Source organism: Nesoenas mayeri, assembly GCF_963082525.1.
Source record: "Nesoenas mayeri genome assembly, chromosome: 1".
NCBI classification, from domain to species: domain Eukaryota; kingdom Metazoa; phylum Chordata; class Aves; order Columbiformes; family Columbidae; genus Nesoenas; species Nesoenas mayeri.
In genome coordinates, this window is record NC_137541.1 from 119178161 (window position 1) to 119201575 (window position 23415).

Sequence of the window (23415 nt, forward strand, 5' to 3'; positions counted from 1 at the left end):
CTAAAGCAATGGTAATGTCCCTTGTAATTTTTCAAATCACATCAAGATGAGCAAGTACAGTAGTTACAAAGGGTCTCAGCCAAAATACACCAGGTCCCAAGCATGTGCCTCCCTGCCAAAACTGTGGGTGGACTAGCTTGCGAGGACACCACATGCACGCCACTAGAAATCGAGCTTCTTCGCAAACTGCACTGAAACTTCCCCCATACATTTTAGAAAAATATGGATTAGAATTAAAAACGAAGCAACAAACAAGCACCAAACAAGAAGAAAATAAGAACAAAAAACCAAAACAAACGAAAAACCAACCAACCAAACCAGAACAAAACACACACACACCGCTGTCCCCTCCCCAGTGTATTTAATTAGGAGAACTGAAAATTAACACTGCCCGCAGAGGTGTCCCCCAATACGCAGGGGGACGCAGGGAGGGGGTGCGGATTACCACAGCAGCACCCTCCCAAATCCTACTACCAGTGCCACCGGCCCCACCACGCTGGGAGTGCGCGGCGCGGGGGAAAGCCAAGGACCTGCCTCTCCGTGTACCACCCCCCGCTCCCGCGGCTGCCTCAGTTTCCCTCCCAAAGCGCTGGCGGGCGGCGGGCGAGGGCGGCGGGCGAGGGCGGCAGCCGGGGACGTACCGGGGAACTCCGGCGTTCGCCGCCGTCCCCGCCACGCGGCGGCCCGAGCGCGTGAGGGCTCCCGGCGGCCGCGCTACCTGCGAGGGAAGGGCGGCGGGTGGGGGATCCCCCGTAACCGTCCCCCAAACCGCCACCCTCCCCGCCGCGCCAGCGCCTCGCCCCCCGCTCTCCCGCCGGCCAATCGGAGGGCTGCGCACGTGACGAGCGTTCCCTTCGATGACCTCATCCCTGGTGTGGGATGACGTCAAATTCAAGATGGATGGAATCACGGCGGTGGCAGCAGCGCGCGCGGGCGAACCGTGAAAGGAGGCGCCGAGGGGGGCAGCAGGGGGGGGCGCGGCTGGCGGCGGAGAGGGTGAGTAACGGCCGCGTCTCGCGCCCGCTCCGGGGGCTGCCCGCGCCGTGTGGGTCTCGCGCTGTACAAAGGCGTCTTTTCCTGACGTAACTCTGAGGTGGTTTTTTTTTTTTTTTCTCTCTCTTCCCCCACCGAGCGGGGCTGCGGTCCCCGAGCGGCGCACTGCGCCTGCGCCGGTTACGAAACTCCGCTCCCACCTCCTCCGCGCATGCTCCCTCGGCCCTGAGGAAACGGCTGGTGCCCGTTGCGCCGGCACACGCCCGCCACATAGACCTGCCGGGCTGCCCTTCTGCGCATGCCCCGCGCCAGCACGCCGCCTCGGCGGTCCGTCATTTGCCTGTGCCTCGCCCCGTTCCTCCCCCCCAGCCCGGGTCGGAATCCCGCGGAACTGCGCCTGCGCGGCGGCCGGAGCGGGGGCAGCGCCAGGCGGTGCTCGCCTGCACGGCGCATGCGGAGCGGCGGCGTTGCCGGGCGGGGAGGTGGGGAGGGAGCGGCGGCCGCGTGGGTAGCGGAGTGGGGCAGCGCAGTGGGGTGCCCGGGGGGACGGCAGCGCCGCCTCAGGAGGCGGTTACCCCGCAACGGCCGCGGGAGGGACGGAGCGCCTGAGTAGTGGCGGCGGCGGTTCCCACTCCGGGGGAGCTGCCGGTTCTGATCTGAAATGTAAAACATGGCAGAGGATCCGGGAGGGCTGTGCCTCATTGTCATAGGTGTCCCCAACTCGTCTGTCTTGGAGAGCCACACTAGCTTGCAAATTTCAAGGCGGAAAGCAATCCAGCGAGCTTCCTGCGACGTGCAGGTATTAAAGTCCAAGAGCTCTTTGGCCATTTTATTAATGAATAGGAAAAAGTGCATCTCGTAGTCAAGTGGAAAAATTCTCTATGCTATGTAGCAGCCATGTGCTATGAAGCAGTGGAAGGTATTTTACCAGATCACAGCTGTCGGAGAGAACTTTTAACACTTTTTAAAGCTCGAACTGTCATTATACACCCAGATTGGATGCAGCTCATGTGAAATATCAGACGGCAGGGAAACTTAATCTAAAGGGACAGGAGACATTGCAGAATTTCATTGTGTACTGACTAAACTCTTAATTACATGGCTATAAAGGCTATTCCGTTTTTTTGTTGTTGGACTCAAAGTGGAAGTAAGAAGTAGGTAGGCTGTAGGTATAAGAAGAGATTATGATGAATTATATAATTACAAAACTTTCTGTAAATACAGTGAAGATTCTGTAGTTATAGTTAATATTTTTATCCTTAGATAAGTGCTTAAACAAAAATATGGTTTCTAAATGTATTTTTGTGCAACAAGGATTTTGTTATTAAATCGGGAGTAGCAAATATGTATTACAGGTAAATCTAGTACTGCTTTATGTTTGTATTACTTGAACACTGCCAATTATAGTGGTCTGTTCTGACTTTACTCAGACTGACAAACCAGCTGCTTTGACTAAAATTGTCCGCCAAGGTTATGCTGATGTTCTTGAGGGGAAGTTTTGAGCTAACTTTAGCAACTGTTTTTCTAAACTTTGTTTGCAAAAAACAAATTATGTGGCCATCTCTTGGGTGGAAGGGCATCTGACATACCTTTCTCTCAAATTTTGTTAGCCTCATGCTATACAGCTGTAATCTCATAAGAACATTTGTTTTACCTGTAGAAAATCCATACAACCTGATTGGATTGCGACCATCTAAAGAACTGTCATTTGCACGTTCTCAGCAGGGAGATGTCACAGATTGCAACCTGTGGAGTTTTCAGCTACAGTGATGTGTGCTAGACCAGGATTTATCAGGGATTTCTCCAGATGTGAGCTCCCCTGAGCCTGCTGGAGCCAAGATCACCCCTGGGGATCGGAACTGAGAGCGGGTGACCACATCTCTTGTTCTCACTGGTACTCTTGCTCCTCCACCAACTTCAACAGTGCCTTGTGATCCAAAACAGGGTTAAAGTCATAATGGGTTGAGCGTTTCTTTAACGCTTAAGGTAATTTAGCCTTTGGTATGTATTAGCACTCTTAATATAAAAAGAGGAAATAGCTTGTGAGAAGTCTGCAAAGTCTTCTTTGAGCTGTATGTTTAATGATACACAAGTCACAAGTATGATAAATGTGAACATTTGTGGTTCCTTTTCCTGCTGTGTAGGTTCCAGCTGACAGGGTGATCCTCTGTCAGCTGACTCAAATACAACACGCTTCTCAGGCTGAGAATTCTCCATATCACTGGAAGCTTGATATCACTAAGAGACTGGGTTTTGCGAGCTCATGCTTTTTGTGTGTGCGATGCTAGAGAATACTGATACACTGGGAATTGTGTATCATTTCACTGATCATCTTCATAGTAATGGCTGAGTATGCTTTCCTTAAAATTAGAGGCATGCCAGCATTTGGGTTTGAAAGGACAACTTTGCAGAATGCTGTGAGCTTTCCTAGTGTATTGAAGTTGTTGAATTTTTGAATTTCAGGAGCTGTGAAGCTGTTACCATAAAAAACCCCAAGTAATTTCCAGTTACAGTTTTCAAGGTTTTGAAAGTTGTTTTATCTGCAAAATAGTGAAAACTATGGTTTATAAACAAGTATATACTTACAGTGTAGAGGAAGGAGGAGCTGGAGAGAGGAAGTTTGGCTGTTACCACCGTATGGTTTGTACTGCACCAGGAGGTACTATGCTGTGAGTCACACACTACAGTTGCAGCTGTTTCCAGCTCTTGTTAAAACAAATTCTCAACTTTTGAGCAAGGGAGCTGTTTCACAATGATCTCTGCTACATTTAATGATCTGAGATTCTTGGAAGGGAAAAAAAAATCTTTAGAGGCAGCAAAATAATTTGTTGCAAGTGGAAAGACTGCAAGATGCCCTGCTCTAAAATAGGTATTCTGTGTAGAGGGAGTTGCTTTCTCCAAATTTTTATGGTGTAGATTTAATATTAGTCTCTGCACTGTAATCTATTTTCCCATTTTTCCCTTAATGACAATACTTAAGATATCAATTCTCTTATATTTTCTTTCAATCAGCAGTGAAATTAAAAAAAAAAATCTGTTGTCTTTGCTTATTGGCTAATTTATGTATTATGTTGTTCTAAAATAGTTCAGGTATATTTTATGAACAAGAAAAAAGTGTTGAGCAACTCTTCTACCTTCCTAAACTCAATCTACCTCCACCACTACTACCATCAGCTCAGCAATCTTACAGCCCATTAAAAATCAGAAAGTTTTAAAATCACCTAGTCCTGATTGTCGGAGGAAGTTTGTTTCTGAGATTTAGTGAAACACGACAACTTTGTTGTACAAAATCTTTCTTTACAATCTGTGATGAAAAGGCATGAAAAGTCCTTTGGCCAAATAATTTAAAAAAAAAATGTTGTGAAACCTGTCCTTTTGTAGTAATTCGTATGTGATTAAATTGCTTTCTCTAGGAAAGGAAGAAATTTTTTTTTCCTTTTTTGTATTAGAGCATTAATCTCCTTATCCATGGTTTATCCTACATCAGCCCTTAACAGTGTGAGTAATCTTTAGGTTGCAATTCATTCTCAGTAATCTCTTTGATAAGTTGTGGTTAGTTTAAGGGCAGTTCTCATACTGGGGATGGCGAGTGTCCCTGCCACCTCCTTGCCCCCCCATTCCCTCTGACTCACTGGTTTCCTTCCAGCACTGTGTAGCTGTGCATAAGCCAGCACCAGCCTGACACCACAATGCACTGGAACTAGGAGGGTACCAGTAGTCATGGTGGGGCCCACAAGCGAAAAAACTTTAGTGCTGCTTTGGGGTGAACTGTTTGGCATTCTGGTCTGAATACATTTGTGAGTATCTTCAGGGAATTTTTCAAAAATAGTCTACTTGGTACAAGAAATATGCCTCACAAAAATTCTTTTCAAATAAATTAATAAACATGGATGGAAAATCAGCAGAATTACAGTGATTTCTGATCACTACCACAACTTAACCTACTTGTCACAACCAAGAGTAATTTGGTTTGTGCCAGGAGATAACTCTGGGTACAGTCCTGCTGCTGTTGAGGCCAGATTCCCCAGAAGTTCAGTAAGAATAGGATCAGCACCTTTCTTGTACATACTTTTGAGGAATAATGACAAAGTACATATTGTTCTTCTTTGTAGAGGAGGAGGATTTTTTTTTTTAAGTATATGAGATATCGTCTACTTACAAATGCACATAGAGTCTGAGTAAGCTGAAAATCTTCCATGTGCTATCCGTGACATTGTAGATCTCTTATGTAAAACTCATGTAATATTGCTATTGTCTTTTCCCTTTTACAGTATCCTGTTACCTTCCCAGTGTCCTGCCCGTAGTTAATGATGGCGGAATGGAGTTTTCTTTGGATACTTTCAGTGGGTGGGAGATGTCTGTGTTCCCTGAATCATAAGTTCCTCACTTAGCAGTTTTTAGGCTCAGTTTTTATATTAGTTCTGCATGTTTCAGATTAAGTGCGTTACTTTTTCCCCCAGCACTTGTTTTTTAATAGAAACCTTAGTGTACACACAGTTCTGTTGATAAAGTAAAAAGTTGAAAAAAGTACCTTATTTGGGTATAATTGGCTTGTCTTCCCGTCTAAAATATGCCTGTCAAAAGCATCTTTATATTGATAGAAATATACCCACAATAAGGGTTTGTCATTTTCACTATACCAGCAAAACTAAAAGCAGTAGGTAGACAAGATTTTATTGTGAATTGGGCCAGTTAAACGAAGAAAGGGTGGCTCATATAGTAAAGCATGACTGAATATTATTCAATTTGCTAAGTATATCTCAGCATTACCAATAGAGTAATGAAGGAGACCTGTTGAAAGAATACAAGTGTACACATTTGATGTGTGTCTCCACTTCTTCAAATTCTCAATTACATGCATCTCTTTCAAAAAATCATAAGAATATTTCTGGGGATGAGGGTTTTTTAGGTGTTTAAGTTGTATGGCCATTGAGCCTTTGGCTCCTGTCTGATCAGAGAGTTTAATGACAATGTTAGAAAACTCAAGAGAGTGAAAACTGAAGAACTCCTTAGGGAAAGGGATTTTTAAAAATTTTAGTCTCTTGATTTAGTTTACAGCAATATGGATGATGAGTTACACACCTTTCAATTGAGGCATTGAGATCAGGACAGATATTTTCTGGAACTGTGCTTGATTTGCTCTAATCTTCACAAACTCTTACAAGAAGAATTAGAAAAGCTCTCAGCCAGTGCACATTCCTGCCCTCTCCCTTAGCCCAGTAGTTCTGCAGTCCCATGGTCAGCTGGTTCACTTTTAGTGATCTGGTAGCAAGCTTGTCTGCTGGGGGGTGAGACATGGGCTTCTCCTTGCAGGAGCAATCCCTGGTTAGATTGGACTGAGGGGAAGATGAAATTGCACCCTTAGCTGCTGCTTGTTTGTAAATAAGAATGAGAAGGACAAGTGGAGCTTTGTGGTGTTACTCTGACATTTTGTAGTTTGCTGCAAGTTGAGAAGGAGGTATTTTGAATGTCAGTTGGTAAAACTATGGACATGATCTGAATGTGAAAAGTAGCTGCTAATTTCGAAGAGAATTTCTAGTCAGGATAACTGCTAATTATTTATCTCTTGTGGAGAGCAAAATAGAGAGACTGAGAAATATTATAGAATTACTTATTTTCCTCTCCCTAAATTTCTGCATCTGTATGTGTGGAGGATAAATAGTTGGAAATTAATACATCAGTATCACACACTAGCAAATATATTATTTAATTTTATGCCTGCCCTCATACCAGTGACTCCTTGCTGCTCATCTGCTGGAGATGAAAAACATTTGTCTTTGTGGAGAAAGTTCACAATATTGTCTGCAATAGAAAACAGCAATAGCGGTTGAAATTGTGTTTTGTTAAATCCAGGAAGACAGAATCCCTGAACTTGCAGCAAAAGATTACTTAAATATTTGATTAGAAAAAGATTACAGAAGTGCAAACATTTTTGCTCTGCAGTTTTGGAACTTTGACGTATAGCTTTTGGGGTTGCATAGGGATGTGTGTGTGTGTGTAAATATATATGGACTGTAGAAGAGTATGTTGCAAAGGCTATTGATGGGAGAAGAGGCATTTGATAAACTGTTATCTAACTCAAATACTAAAATCCAACGTAGGATCATTGAGTAGAAGCTTAAGCAGCATAGGTTTGGTTTGCATCTGAACTCTTGATCAGTAATGGGACTTTTCCCCCGCCCCGTGCATCTGAAACATCACATGAATTATCAGAGCCATCAAATCCTCTGCAAAGGACTCACAACTGAGTGCAACATTCCTGCATTCACCTGGGGATACTCCAGGAGGTCACTTGTATTTCTTGGCTGAGTGTTATAATACATGTTTCTCTGTTTTTGTTTTTGTTTTTTTTTTCAGTGGGTTTGCTATCACGACACTTCTTATGGATGTTTTTTCCCTGTTGAAATCCCCATTCAGTCTCTCTTGTTGCCTGCCCCCTCTCTGTGTGTTTCTTCCTACTTCCTTGTATTTTCTGCTTCGAACTGCAGTTTCTCACAGCCCTGGCGCCTCCTTGCTGCAACACTGCATTTCATTCAGTGTTTCAAGAGCATGGTCTTTCCCACTGCCACCCTCAACGTGCTATTAACATAGCTTTAGCTGACAGCTGTGTATTTGTAAAGTTTCAGCATTGGTGACTTCATTGTTTCTGAAGGTGAAGTTTCAGATGGACAAACCTAACGGAACAACTTGCTGACAAAGAATGGGGAGTTGCATGGCTTCTCTTGCTGAAATTTTGATGCTCATCTGACCTCTCAATGAGCTGCTTAAGCTCCCAACCTATAAAATAGCAAATAGATATAAAAAGCTGGAATGATTTTGTTTGTTCCCTGCTTCATTTTAGGGACCTGAATCAACTTGCTGGGAGGTCAAATGAGCAGCAGAGCTGGTGAAAAGAAGAGGAGGGTCCCACTGGGCTGGGAGGAGAAGATGTGAGAGTAACAGACAGAGGAAAGGAAGGGAAACTACCACTTCAAAGGTAGGTAGCTGTTGAAGATCAGTAAACTGCTGGGCCAAAGATTAAGTTTTTTCATCTTTTCCTTGCAAAGAGCTTTCCTGAATAGAGATTTAAAAAAAAAAAAATATTGCAGAAAGTGATTTTGAAATAGTAGATGTCTTTTTCTATCCTTGTTCAAAAAATAAAATAAATCTTGTACCAAATATGGTACTTAAGTTTCTGAAATCCAGTTTGCTGAGATTAATAGAAGGCTGTTGAAGATTGACACTAAAATATCTTCTTGGCCTCCTAAAGGAAGGCTGTAGGTGTTCCTGCTGCACTTGCCCTTCCTGGGTCTAGAGTCTTGCTGTCACTGTTCCTCCTGAGGTCCAGCAGGTGCAGTAGCATGTGGCACCTGAAAACAGCCAATGGGAGATTTTCTGATATGCTCCTACTGTTTTCTTGATACAACCTGAACATCATGGAAGAAAAAAGAGGTTTTTTTCCAGTCACTCATGAAGGCAGCTGGAAGAAATAATTGGAGAGAGCAGAAGCAGGCTATCTGGAGGAAAGAGTTTAGGTAGTTAATGGCAAAATAGTCTTCAGATGAAGCAGTATGAGTCCTCAGACACCTGGAATCAATTCTAGTGCTGCAAGAGGCTGCCATAGCTTTGTTATCTATGCAGTAGCTAGGCACACCTTTTTTGTCAGGGCTGAGCGCAGTCAGCCAAGCATTGGCTTTGATAAAAAAATGCTGTAAGGAGTTCTTGCCTTCTTATAGCTACTCTGCTGCTGCCATTTGCCACCTCTTCAGATTACTGCTTAATATAAAAATCAACCAGCATTTCAAAAGAAATATTATTTGGTTTTTATTTATTATCTGATCTGCTGTGTAATACAGGCCTGAAAATACTTGTATTGGCACAAGCTGAAGGAGGAATGACCTGCAGTAAGATGAACAAAAGAGAGCAGAAATGTCTTTGATCAACTTTGTTACTGAAAAGTATTAATGTAGTGAAATTTTAATACATTGTACATTTACTTTGGTTATTTTTGGGGTTTTTTAACATTTAAGTATTTCAGGCTTTCAAATGATCTGTGTAAATGTCTCTAAATAGTTCTGCAGACCAGTTCTGGTTTTGTTTCTTAAGGTATCATAGCTTATTTTATTTCTGACTGTTGTGTTTAAAGACTATTAAGATAGAAGTCAGGCACTGGAATTAGGAAATACTGGGATTAAAGCTCCCTTTTCAGGATTAATTTGGTCCCTTGCCATTTGTGTATGTCACAGTCTTGGTTACTGTTAAAGTGACAGAGTTACATATTGCACCAAATTGCTCTGCCTCCTTCACTGCATAGAAGAGACTGTACTCTGAGAATGAAATGGGGGATTGTAGTGAGATGCTTAGCTCTGACTTGTTTAGCATAATAAATTGAAGGCATTCCATCAATAAAAAAGGAGAATGTGGAAAGAAGGATGGGTGACCATTGGATTCTGCTTTAAGGACGTCGATTTTACACCTATCTCTATCAGTAGCATTATTTTGTTACAGTGAACAAAGGGACACATAGTAATTACGTGATGTTTATTCTGTGAGTGTCTTACACAAAACGCAAGACCTGGGTAAAGCAGATTAAAATGAAAGATTTGAAAATATTTCATAACATTTGACAAATAGACACAGTGGGACAGGAGTATATGAAGTATGGCTTCTGCAGCAGCTACTATTGGGTGTCTCTACAATACTGTTTGAGTTCAAGTTTCCTTTTTAAGAACACTGTTGATCTATTACCTCCATATGTCATGCTGCAGCTTGCATCCCAGATGAATCACTTGAGTTTGCAAACCCAGTTTCTTTCCGATGAAGCTGAAGGAAAAGATGCATTCCTGCAACACTTATTCTGATAGCACTCCAAGTGTTAATGGGTGCTCAGACCACAAGACTGGATTAGGGCCAGACTCCACCACTTTAAATTGCAGTGGCATCCACAAAGGAGACAGGTAGTGCAACCCCCTGCCTCAGACAGTACTTTGAAGCAAAGCATAGAAAGCAAACTAAACCAGATTGGTTTCTCAAATTCATAGCAGCTTGACTGCTCTGCTCTTTTTAGATGGAGGTGTCGGGGGGGATTGTACATTATAACTATGAGGTGAATTAAGGATAACTTGGTGTTTGTGAAACGACACTGAAACACTCTGTAAAGACAGATCTGGTGAGGAAATGGAATTCTGCTTTTGCTGTTGCTGTGACACTATTAACTCATTTGGTAGTTTTAGATGTACGGGTGGTAGCTCAGTCCTAACATACGATCAGTGCCTTCAGATGCTGTATGCGGGACCCTTTAGGTCATTTCTCAATAATACCAATTTAGACTTCGATCACTTATTTATATCCATTTAGTTGTAAGATTTACCACTTCATCTATTAATCACGAAGTTATGACATCTTAATATTGTTTTTTGTTTTGATAACATTTTTGTTTTACTCATAAGCTGATAAATAGTGAAACCTTTTTGTTGTAGTAGCATACATCATTTATAAATTATAAACCTAAGAATAGTTTCCAAAATCATCTGTAAAAAGAAGATAATTGCTCTTAATGGACACATCATTGACTTGTTTTACTACCACTATGGAAGAAGGTAGTGTCAAATTATTACAGGTTAACTTGAACAGAATCATAAGCGTGTTTCAAGAGTGTTTCTGGGGAAAAAAAAAAAAAAAAATCGGATATTTCTGGTTTCTCCGTGTGTGCACGTGCACAGATACATAAATTTCATTTCACGCCACAGTATAGAGTGGGCTGTGTTTTGAAGCATATGGAACATGGAGATTTCTGCACTACAGTTTAATTTGTGCATGTTGTACTCTTGGATGCATCTGAGAGTAACTGTTCCTGAAGTATATATGTTGTGGGCATAAAGTGCTCTTATGCTACTGAATAAAATTGAGAGTTTGGTTCTCTGGTTGCTTTAAATCTAGAACAAAAGAATGGGGGAGATACTTCAATTATAATTGTGACATTTCCAAGAAAACAGACCCTATCAGCGCAGTTATAAGTGACACATATTTGATAGCTAGAGTATACATTAACAACACTTATTAAGCATAAACAAACATGGTGAATTAATCTAGATTACAGACAATAATTCTGCTTCCTTCTCTGTTCCCGGTATTAATGCCCATTCCATCATTCTATGTAAAATGACAACAAACCTCTGTTAATTTGTTTAGTGTGCAGGAGACTGTCAGGATTGCTTAGCCTCAGGTGACTTGGCATAACTAGGTTTTAGATACCTGATTCAAGAGTTTATCAATGTAGTTGTCAAGATAGATCTTCATAAAGCTAAAGATGAGAAAAAGATGATCAAGAGTGAAATAACTGAGCAGTTCCTTCACATGGACAGGTATATTGCAGGAAGAGAACACAGCCCTCACTCCCAGTTAGTTAGGTGTAATATTCTTGGTGTAAGATCAGCAATTAACAGTGTATTTGAAAGTGGACACTTGAGCTGGTTCTTCTTGAGCTTGTGCACCTGTTGGAGCTAACAGTGTTGTTTTAGTTCCCATACTTTTCCTCCAAACAAGCTGTTTTCTTCAGCACTGTTGATGGTAGTTTAGCCAGTCCATGAAGTACAGAGGGATTAGGTGTGTTTACTTTATCTCTAACAATAGTTCATGTAACACAACCTGCAACTTGTTGTTGTTCTCTTTCAGAAACACCAGAATCATGGAGGGACTCTTGCATTACATAAATCCAGCACACGCCATTTCACTTCTAAGTGCACTGAATGAGGAGCGTCTAAAGGGACAGCTGTGTGATGTTGTTCTTATAGTAGGAGATCAGAAATTTCGAGCTCATAAAAACATTCTGGCTGCCAGCAGTGAATACTTCCAGACTCTGTTCACGAATAAGGAGAATGAGTCTCAGTCAGTGTTTCAACTTGACTTTTGTGAGCCAGATGCTTTTGATAATGTGTTAAACTACATTTATTCTTCATCCTTGTTCATTGAGAAAGGCAGTCTTGCAGCTGTGCAAGAACTGGGTTACAGTCTTGGAATATCCTTTCTTACAAACATTGTTTCTAAGAGTCCTCAAGCTCCTTTTCCAGCTTGCCCTATTAAGAAAATACTATATCAAGATGAAGATGAAAGTAGTTCTCAGAAGAGAAGTGTCATTGTCTGTCAGAACAGAGTTGAAGCACAAGCAAAAAGTATAAATCAGATGCAACATGATTTAAGCCATAGTTCTAAACCTTCCCCCTCTGTTGCTGTCAAAACTAGCAGTAGACCACAAGTAGCAAAACCAACTGAAACCCTCCACAGTTTATCGCTGACTGAAAGGAGGTGGCTGAAAGAAAGCCCTGTGAGCTATACCAAGGTTCATGAAACTTCTGGAACTGTGGAGGATCAGAGCAGAGGTGGTTTAGTGAAAAGGAACACAGTACTGCCCCAAATGCCTTTAGCAGAGAAAGAACTTGCAAATGATGAACCAGGAAGCAGTGGTCAACTTCTACGAGGAAAGGCCGCAGAGATGTCGTTAAAAAGACTGCGTCCACCAGTCTTGTCTCTCCGTGGTGCATCAGAATCTACATTTTTGTTGCGAGAGGCAGGAAAAGCAACTGGTCAAGGTGAAGACAGGAATTTGCTATACTACTCTAAGTTAGGGCTAGTAATCCCATCTAGTGGATCTGGTCCAGAAAACCAAAGTATTGACAGAAGTGGGCCACTTGTAAAAAGTCTCCTTCGAAGGTCGCTGTCCATGGACAGCCAGGTTCCTATTTACTCAACTTCCGTTGACCTAAAACCATCGCAGGTATCATCGTCCTCCTCACCAGGAACTAATGATTCCCAGAAGCCATTCAATGTTGTATCTCAAAAGTCATCCTTGAAAGAGTCAACAGAGAAGTTAGTCTTAGATGAAAAACCACAGCTAATACACCCACATCGCCTTAGGTCTTTCAGTGCCTCTCAGTCAACTGACAGAGAGGTTGCTTCCCCTCTCACAGAGGTGCGAATAAAAACTGAACCCAGCAGTCCACTTTCAGATCCTGCTGAAATCATAAGAGTTACAGTGGGTGATGCTTCAGCATCGACAAATAAAGACTTTCCTTTTAAAACTGAGGATGATCCTAAGGAATCAAGTAGACTTCCAGCAAAAAGGAGATTTCAAGCTGATAGAAGACTACCGTTTAAGAAACTGAAGGTGGATGAGCAAGGTTCTCCTGGGTCAGAAGACAATTTTGAGGAAGGCTCAAGCCCTACGCACCTTGATGCTGATTTTCCTGATTCTGATGTCAGTAAGGATGAATACAGTGAGATGGAAGAAGCAAGACCAAATAAAAAATTTAAATGTAAACACTGCCTTAAAATTTTCAGATCAACAGCAGGTCTTCATCGTCATGTTAATATGTATCATAATCCAGAGAAGCCCTATGCTTGTGACATATGCCACAAGAGATTTCACACAAATTTCAAAGTGTGGACACACTGCCAGACACAACATGGAATTGTGAAGAATCCCTCACCAGCTTCCAGTTCGCACGCTGTTTTGGATGAAAAATTTCAAAGAAAACTGATCGATATAGTGAGAGAGAGAGAAATTAAAAAAGCTCTAATCGTTAAACTAAGACGTGGTAAACAAGGTTTTCAGGGACAGACTGCTTCACAAGCACAACAGGTCATCAAAAGGAATCTAAGATCTAGAACCAAAGGAGCCTATATATGTACCTACTGCGGGAAGGCTTATCGTTTCCTCTCACAATTTAAACAACACATAAAAATGCACCCAGGGGAGAAACCAATTGGAGGAAATAAGGGTCCTAAGCAGAAAGATCATATTCATATGGAAAGTCCGATAGAAAACAAAGAGGTTTATCAGTGCCGTCTCTGCAATGCGAAGCTCTCTTCACTTATTGAACAGGGAAATCATGAGCAACTCTGTAGAAACGCTACTCTCTGTCCTTACTGCAGCCTTAGATTTACTTCTCCAGAGTTGAGGCATGAGCATGAAAGCAAGTGTGAATACAAGAAGCTTACTTGTCTTGAGTGTATGCGTACCTTTAAATCATCCTTTAGTATTTGGCGTCATCAAGTTGAAGTTCACAATCAAAACACAATGGCTCCATCAGAGAACTTTTCTTTACCTATCCTGGATCACAATGGAGAAGTGACTAGTTCATCAAGATTGCCTCCTCCATCAGAATCCAATAAAATGAATAACTTTGTTGCTGCAAAGGAAGATGGTGTATTCAGTGATTCATCAGAACAAATAAATTTTGATTCGGAAGATTCCTCTTGCCTACCTGAAGACTTAAGTGTGTCGAAGCAGTTTAAAATTAAGATCAAAGAAGAGCCTGCAGATGATATAGAGGATGAGGTCACTGAAGCTAGCAGAGAACCTAAGGAAGTCGTCTCCAACAAAGATGCTGGTTTGTGGCCTTGCGAAAAGTGTGGGAAGATTTTCACTGTACGTAAACAGCTGGAGCGTCACCAAGAGCTCTTGTGCTCTGTGAAGCCTTTTATTTGTCATGTGTGTAACAAGGCCTTCCGAACCAATTTCCGGCTGTGGAGTCACTTCCAGTCTCATATGTCGCAGGCGGCAGAGGAGTCTGCAAATAAGGAGCCTGAGATATGTCCAGCAGCTAATTCCCCATCACCACCACCCTTACCTCCACCCCCGCCCCTCCCCAAAATCCAGCCTTTGGAGCCTGATAGTCCAACAGGCTTGTCTGAAAGCTCCACTACTACTGAAAAATTATTTGTACCGCAGGAGTCAGATACACTCTTCTATCATGCTCCACCACTCTCGGCAATCACGTTCAAAAGACAATACATGTGTAAACTCTGTCATAGGACTTTCAAGACGGCTTTTAGTCTATGGAGCCATGAACAGACACACAATTAGCTTTAACAGATACCTTAAAAAGCTGGTTCAGTGGAGGCTGTTTTGAGGATCTCAGAGTTATGCCATACAAGCTAGAAATCTAAGAGGATCAAAACGGTGACGGCAACAACGTCAAATTTGGAATTTGTGATGCTGCTTGGATTTGAAGATTAAGGTAAACTAACTTGGTTAGTAGTTAGTAGCGGAGTAATTTAAAATACTATGGTCTGGGATCTAAAAGTAACAGAGTAATTTTTATTTCATTTAACACTGAAATACGATCACATCTGGATTGTATGCATGGATCTTCATCCTGTGATGTTGGTGTGTGCGTGTGTGTTATATATAAAGTTATATATTAAAGAGCAACAACAATTTGGATTCTAATTGTGTGTTTGTAGTAGTGAAATACTGTAACCAACTTAATTTTTTTTTAAATAAACCAACACACAAGCTCCATATAAATACTTGCCATGCACTTGCAGTTAGGAAGGAGGTGGATGGAGTGTCTTGCTGAATTGACTTAGGTCTTAGAAGCCTTTAGCAATAACAAATAAACCTCAAGTTTGAGTAATCATGATGTTATTGGATAAGAATGTTTGATATTTTAAGGGAATATAGAATTGTTTTGTTGTTATATGGAACTTGTGCAAATTAGAATTGAATTTAAAGTCAGCAATATTGTTACTAAGATTTTATATAAAAAGGAGCAGCAAGCCTGCTTTCAGCCATTTAATTATAAGTTTCTAATGAAAACTGGGGAAGGGGGTACTTTGCTTTATATAATGTCCCAAAGACTAATTTACTGTAGATACTTTGGTAGCTGAAGTTGTTGTATTAACAGCCATCATGATGGAAATGGTACTGTTTATAATAGGAACTCAGATTGAATGGATGTCAGACAGGTTTCATAATTTTGTTTCCACTATTTGTACAACTGTTCGTAATTCTAACTACAAAGGAATGTATAACTACTAAATAAAAAAAAGAGAGCTCATTAAGGGACAGAAGATGAGTTGTGTTCCTACACACAGGAATAAGCTTGGCCATAAGTACAAAAATATGTTTTAACAAAAACTAAAAATGTAAATATTTATATAGACAACTGTATAAATGAAGAAGTATGTATTTGAAATTTGTATTAAGCATACATATCCAGATCAAAGCAGAGGAAAAAAACATCACACTACAATCACTGCATTTTATGAATACAATGCATAGAATATTTCTTTCTGCTGCTTTCTATGATATGTGATACTGTGTTGAAATTTTCTCATTTGTTGAAAATCGTGGTAATAATGGGCTGCAGATATTCTGTGTTGTTCCATTATTTTACCTCAAATCACAACTGGAGCATTTAGTGTAAGTAGGATCATAGGTATTTACCAGCAGCTATAGTAAGGGTCCAAAATCATTCTGTAAGTAGAAGAAATATTTACCCAGAAACAGGTGGTAAAGAGTGAAAAATTCTTCTGCTAGAATTTAAACTTAATGGAGTGGTGATGGAATCAAGTGGATGTTAAGTGATGCAAAAAGTATTTCTTATCCTGACCAACGTTACCCCGTGCGGGTTGGGACAGGGGATCGCATTCCACACCGTGTAGTCAGAGCCCAGTCTGTGTTTGCTGAAAGCAACAGGAGTTTAGTCACCAGATTCCAGGGGAGCAGGAGCGAGGCTTCAATTCTGTATGTAACCGTGAATTTTTTTTCAGCATCCTAAAATCAGAAGTAAGAAGAATTGCAAGCTGACACCAAGATTTAGCAAAATTGAGCACAAGTGTAACTCCTAAGAATCTGAGGATGGGCATCCTTACTTAGACACACACAGGAGTAGATTTTTTTCAGTGAAGGCCCAAGCGTGCCACTATATTTTCCAACAGATTTTTTTTTTAAGTTGTTTTTCTTATAAGTTAAATTTAAAATAATTGGCTCAGGATGGATCCTTGACTTTTTTTTTTTCACCAACCAAAAAAATTGCAGTATTAGTTTCAAGTCTCTTCTGTTTCATTTTTGATTAAAATCATTACAAAACACTTCTAATAGTAACGTGTTGTTCTTTTTGGTCCTTTTTCAGGCAAATTGTAGCTGAATATGATTATGCTGATTTGTTAGACTATCAGTTAAACTCTTTTGGTGACATTGCAATTAAAACAAGGTACTTGTTTAATAGTGACATTTCTAATTATTGACTTTTTTTATTCCACCTAATAAGACTAAATTTATTTCTTACCAGAAACAATTTCAAAATAAAATTATTATTGCACTTAATCTGGTTTAACAAAATCAGAAAAACATAAAGCTTGGCTAAGTATCCTTTAAATGCATTTTAAAAATCTGTGCCTATAAAATATGAACATGTTTTTGTAAAATGGTTCTTAAGTTTTCATCAATGATTCCTCTACACAACAATCTGAAAGTTTATATGTAGCCTTTTAAAAATCAGTGTGCTTTCTGAAGGAAGATGGCAACTAGTTCAGCTATGCCATAGTCATCTAACTTCCAGCTGGGATTCTGCTATGTGATAGGATGATAAATTTCACACACTTGAAATCAAAAGCTTGTGCAACTTCTTTGAAGAAACCTTGATCTTTTTCCTAGTATACTCTGTATTATAAAAAATACATAAAATATTTTTGGTCTAAATAGCCTCCTTCTAAGTTTTTCTTTAGTTGTTTTGTTTTGTTTGGGGTTTTTTCTTTAAATTTTGTTCTTAACTTTGAATGTGTTCTGTGTGTTTTTGTTTTGTTTTTTAAATTTGCTTCTTGTTGTTTAGTAAAGGAATTCAGGATCCCTGAAGTTTAATATGAGATGTTTGTATAGCAGCTCTGGTTTTCTATTAGCTTTTATACAGTATCTTAAAAAGCCCTTGATAGAAGTGTTTATTTTGGAGGATATGGAGTAAATATGCTTCCACTAATATAACTTTAATATATGTTTTAAAAGTTAAATTATGGAAAAAATGTTAGTTGCTTGTTTATAAATAAAGGTCTTTTGAGGAGTGTCTAGTTTGGCCACAGCCAAAATAAAAGACAAATTTATTGATACAAAAGTCTGTCTTCATCATATTTTGTTTAATTTTGTAGCTGTGTACTGAAGTGACACAAAGTTAAGAGGTCTTGTTAAATATAAAAAGTGGTTTGCTTTTTTTCTTCAAATTTGTGTCAGGAACGTGGAGATGTTTTAATATATAGATTAGAATCTTTAATAAACTTTTTTTTGCTATTTTTATAATCAATCAGATAAATCTCAGAGAACTATCCTGCTTCAGTGGAAGTACAGTGGAAACTTGTGCTGCATTTAAGAGGAGCAAGGTTGAGCCATGAAATGTATTTTGGTTTGGGACTTTTTTTCCTTTCAGGCACTCTGTTGGCAAAGCATCTAAGCCTATGGTTAAGTTCCATTAAAATCAGTCTTAATTTTTTTTAAACACATACTTAAGTTCTTTGCTAAAGTGGGACCATGATCAACCTTGAAAGTGAGCAGTGGCAGAAAAATACATACAGATTTTTTTTAAGCCCTAGAACCAAAAGTTAAAATTATTTTTCCTCTACGTAAAAACTGCATATACAGCTAAAGTATATTTCTGTAGTTTTACAAAAACAAAGCATGTGAACCAGTAATAATAATGTACCTACTTTTTTTTTTTATTATTTCTTTTTTTGGCAAACGGGAGCGAAACACCCTGTGACAGTTAATTGAGCAGGTAACCTGCTGAAGCAGTGGGTGACAGTAGACTTTCTCTTGTGTATTTCGGAATGGAGATGTAGCCTTATCCGTGAACCAAAACACAGCTGTAAGAGACTTACTCCTGCATTTCTTATTTAGGCAGGCCTTCTAGTGACATCTAGTAGACTTTTTTGTCTAATGTTTGGGTTTTTTCCCCCAAGTAGGACATGTGGGTTTGGTCTGAAGCTACATGTACTCTGTTTTTGTTCCAAGCTTCCAGTGATAAAACTAGAAGTTCCTCACATGGGATAAGGACAGACTATGCCTAAATTCTTGGCACTAACAGTGAGGGTGCAAATATCCGGCATGAGCCTGTAATCTGGCATGTGCCTATACTGTTCAGTAAAATTGTTTACATTTTCCTACCAGAAGATTTAGATAAAAATCAAAGCAAGCTTAGGTGGTTTTGGTTTTATTATTTTTTTAAAGTTGCTGTTAATAAATCAGTGTTAAAATCTTTTTGTTGTTGTTGAACACAGCCTGATAGTGTTTTCTAATGTCATTGATTCTTGCTTATTTAAGATGACTTGTGAAAAACTGTACTATAGCTGTTGTACATAAAGGGACACTATCAAGAGAAAGGTTGGATACGGTAAATGTACTTCTCTGTATTAAGAATAATTTATATTAATAAAAGCAAAGAATTCAAAAACGGGAATTGAGTCGTAACACTTGAGCTGCTTGTGCATGAGAATGCCTATTAAGGGCATCCTTAGTTGTTGCAAGTATGTCTGAAAAATGTATCTGAATTCTGTGGGTTGAGCTTATTTTTCATGTTGCTTTTTCTCTCACTGTTCCAGAGTAAAGGACTTAATCCATTTTTCCTTTTCCAGTTTCTCAGTGATACACATTACCTTTTAAAGACACAAGCTTCCCACTACTGAAGCAGCAGAACAAGCTACCTTTAGTGATGTGACACGCAAAATTTATATGAAGTACACATTTTAAGACTTATTCTTGATAGTGTCCCTTTTTAAAAAGCAGGAAAATGGGATCATTTTAGTGCTTGGGTACAGCGGAGTAGTTTCCTACAGTTCCTAAAAACTGGAATTATCCAGTATATTTGCTATAGAATTTTCCAATTAATTACACAAAATCACTTGTCATTTTAAAAGATTATAGAGGTAAGATAAAAGAAACTGGTTTTATAATCCTGTATACCTTTATAGTCGTTCTGTATCAGTTCAATACACCAGGATGGATTTTTACTTTTTTTAGGACTGAGACTTAATAGCTTACGGTAACTTTTTCTTTAATGTAATGTAAATCCATTGCTTCTTTGTACAACTTTTTCTACTGTGTGTTTTCTTTACTTAGATCTTGACTAAGAAATGTTGGCATCCAATAAACTTACACTTTGTTTCTTTTGAATTATTGTGTTTTATACTGTAATCTCTTGGCAAAGTGTGATGTTATTGTACATACCATTGTGTCTGTGGGATGGGAATTTTGTTTATAAAAGAGCATCTTTTGATCTATTTGTTGGATGTGACTTTTTACATTACAAACATAATGGCTTTTTGTTTGTCTTAGTAAGTGCCCTACTGAACCTTTTACTGGAAAATACAAGGAAACCAACTGCTCTAGACAATCTCTTAAAAACCTGAGCAGAGCCCAATTCTGCTTCCTGTGCAATCAGTGATTAAAATGGGACTTTGTGGAAGCAAGGTTACTTCAACTGAGTATCTCTTTCATGTAAAACCAGATTGAACCAGATGTTTGGAAACACACGGTCAGGAATGTTTATGGTATTTTGCAGTGCTCTCATCAAAAGCGGTTTTGCTATGTGTATTTCCCTCTTCAAAACTCCTGCATGGGAATATAGTGCGTGGATTCCCATGGTGCAGAAAATGATCTCTGTATCTTTTCAGAACAGGATTTCCTAGGCTCCTCTCTTCAAAGTAGATGAGACCTATCTTTGAAAACCCTTAGGCCAGTATTCCCAGCTTTTTGGACTTCACATTTGCTGTCCTTTGCCATTTTTAATTTGTGCATTCAGTTGAACCCATTGACCAGTTTCACTGACATTTAATAGAGGAGACACGGTCTCAAGTTAATCATCTCCAAGAAGTTTCATAAGCATAACTGACTGTGTAGCAAAGAATGGTCTTAGTGAGAAGGGTAAGATTTCCAGCAAGAGTACAGCTCTCTCTACAGCCAGTTAAGATCTACATACAGTTCTCTGTTACTGTTTCAGAGCAGTTGAACATCTGCTTAAATGCTTCACAGAAAATGTCTGCTCTAGAGACCATACAACCTATATTTGACATAAAAGTCAAAAAGCAAAACAAAATGGTAAAAAGTTAGCGATAATGCCATTAACATCATGCCTGTTGTCATGGTTATTTTTATTCTAATTCCAGCTATCCACTTTTAAGACAGTTGCTTAGCAAAGAAATCCAGTAACTGTTCCTTACTTTTCCACTCATATGTTGTTTTCAGTTATCACTCTTCTTTTAAATACACAAACAGGGTAATTTTTACATGAGACCTACCTGGATAATATTTCTGTTTCCAGTCCTGAAATCTTCTGGCAATAGAAATTTTCAAGGTCTTGGCTTCAATGAAGCAACACACACAACTTTTATTTCCCCTTAATTTTACGTGAGTTGAAAGAGAACATCGTATGCAAAGCCAGTTTATGTTAACAAATAATTTGTTTTAAATTTCTTCTGCACTTTTGATACAATCCTTAACAATTTCTTCATGTCTTGTCAGTCCAGGACCCAGGATGGATACCATTCTTTGATGTCATGATGTCACAGAGCCCCGGTTGTAATCATTAGCTTAAACTGATATTTTAGGGCTCAGGCTCTCATCCAGCAACTCCAATGAAGTGCACTGGTGTTAAAAATGAGGTGGTGATGAAGCAGCATGACCTGCTGGGATTAAGAGCATCCAGGGATGCTTCTGCTGGAAGGAAGAGACCATACTGAGATTAGCAGGCTCGGCAGGCAGGAACAAAGGACAACGAGCCAGAAGAAGAGGTGGGAGTAGGATGACAACAGTAGAAGAACATAAGATATAGAGGAGAGCACACTGTGGCTCTGCCAAAAAACAAGTTAAAAAAAAAAAAAAACCAGCCTCTGTTTTAAGGTGTCATTTGTGAAGAATACAGCTCCTTTGTTCCCACTTTCTCCTTTCTTCCCTAATGAACAGCTAGGAATCCCCGGGGTTTGCAACCTTTTAACCCTTTTTGGCTGACAAAAAACTGCATCCATTCCTCTATGCTTTTAAGGGAAGAAAAACTTCCCAAAAGATTGTTTAATAATATTTCCTCTACAGTGTTGCACTGGGAGAAGTTTGGGTCCTTGTGGAACAGACTTTGAAAACTGCACGTCCTGAGGGCTTTGCCAGGTGTGGAAACTATACCTGTGGAGATACATTTGCAGTTTCTCCACCTCACCACCTGCACCTCTGGGTCCTATAAAGAGGGGGCTATAAAACCAGAGGAAAACCTATAGAATAGTAAAGATAGATCTGTTGACCACCATCCTACTTATTCCTTCCTCAGCTGGTTAGTCCTTGGCTTCATGCACATCTCTTGCTCTGCAGGGCACCCTGTGTGGAGCCCAGTTAATGTAACAAAAGACACAGTTGTTGCCCCCCATAGGGGAAAAGGTAAAGACTTCCTCACTGCATGATAGCCCAGGGCTGTGATTAACAAGGCTGCTGCCTCTTCTTCACTCATCAATCAGCTGAGCAGCCAAATGCCACAAGGAAGAAATTCAGCTTTGTTAGCTTGCATCCAGATTACTTGTTTCAGGAGAAATTTGACTGAGGCATGTAAACGCATGTAAATGCATTCTTTAAGAGCATGAGAAAAAAACCTGTAAGAATACCAAACTGTCACTGAATAAGTCTGGAGGAGAATCACTGATATTTAAAATGAGATTTGAAATCGGGTAGTTCTTTAGCAAGTACTACTACAAAGCTCAAGAGGGGAAGAACCACGTAGAACCTTCATTTTATGGAGATGATCCTACTATCTATTACGTGCCTCTAACACTGTGTACAGGCACTAGGAAAAGCCAGAAATAAAAGACTGCAACATCGCATCTGTCTGAAGAGCCACACTGGAAAGCACCACACGGAAGGTGAACCCCTATATATACATATATATGTATGTGTATAAAAATGCATGTGAGTGTGTTTAAATATGGCTCTGTTACACAGCAATTGCTGAGTTTGGAGAAAATTCCCTGTTAGGTCAAAGGCATGTTATAATACACTTTTGTCTAAAAGCTATCTCTCCAGTATTTCTTTAAGCGGCATGGTTTCTGCCTAACTGATAGTTGGGAGTGAAGAGATCTCCAGACTCTCCAGTCCTTGGCTCCCTCTTGAGACTGCCAAGGAGGAGGCCAGTCCATCCCAATTGTTTCTGCACCACAGAGAGTTGTTTAAGGAAATGCAAGAGGATCCGTTGTAGCTTAACACCTATTACGGTTACATACAGTCAGCACACTTGAACATAATGTGAACTCGTGACTGAGCGCTCACAAGCTTTTTACCTTCTGCCCGTGCCATAACACGTTGCATTCTCCTTCAAGTATCTGGCAGGATTTGCGTAACCATGAGTGAGCCTGTACCCACACGCTCCAGATTCTTAAGTGTTTTAGCATTAGCACAGTACCCATGGGGGTGTGCTCTGAGATGACATGCAACATCAAACTGGGACATGCCCTTGGATCTTAGCTGTCTAGCTGAGTTGGAGCATTTTAACTGTGCTTCTAGAGGAAAGCATGAGTTCTAAGATTTTTCACAAGCCTTTTGGGTTTTTTTTCATACTCTTACCATTAATTTCCTGCAACATTGCTTGATATGCTTTTGCTCTCACTGTAAAACTTGAAGATCTCTTTTACTACTTATTAAGT

At 39.9% G+C, this 23415-nt stretch overlaps 1 protein-coding gene across 4 annotated transcripts; it reads left to right on the forward strand.

Moving 5' to 3' along the window:
* Positions 1 to 898: 898 nt before the first annotated feature.
* On the forward strand, positions 899 to 20000 carry ZBTB21 (zinc finger and BTB domain containing 21). Of its 4 annotated transcripts, none has more exons than XM_080351805.1 (3): positions 899 to 996; positions 7835 to 7969; positions 11647 to 20000. In XM_080351805.1, exon 3 carries the CDS (start codon positions 11660 to 11662, stop codon positions 14834 to 14836), a length of 3177 nt encoding a protein of 1058 aa, XP_080207931.1. In that variant the 5' UTR covers positions 899 to 996; positions 7835 to 7969; positions 11647 to 11659; the 3' UTR covers positions 14837 to 20000. The 4 variants fall into 4 exon arrangements, 1 of the variants encoding a protein (XP_080207931.1); XR_013922684.1 differs by lacking the exons at positions 899 to 996; positions 7835 to 7969 and having other exon boundaries at positions 11647 to 14990; positions 16890 to 16970; positions 18055 to 18067; XR_013922682.1 differs by lacking the exons at positions 899 to 996; positions 7835 to 7969 and having other exon boundaries at positions 11647 to 14990; positions 16528 to 20000.
* Positions 20001 to 23415: the final 3415 nt, after the last annotated feature.

What these genes read in the sequence shown, in the direction of transcription:
- ZBTB21 (XM_080351805.1), top strand. Translation starts at nt 11,660, where the DNA reads ATGGAGGGACTCTTGCATTACATAAATCCAGCACACGCCATTTCACTT.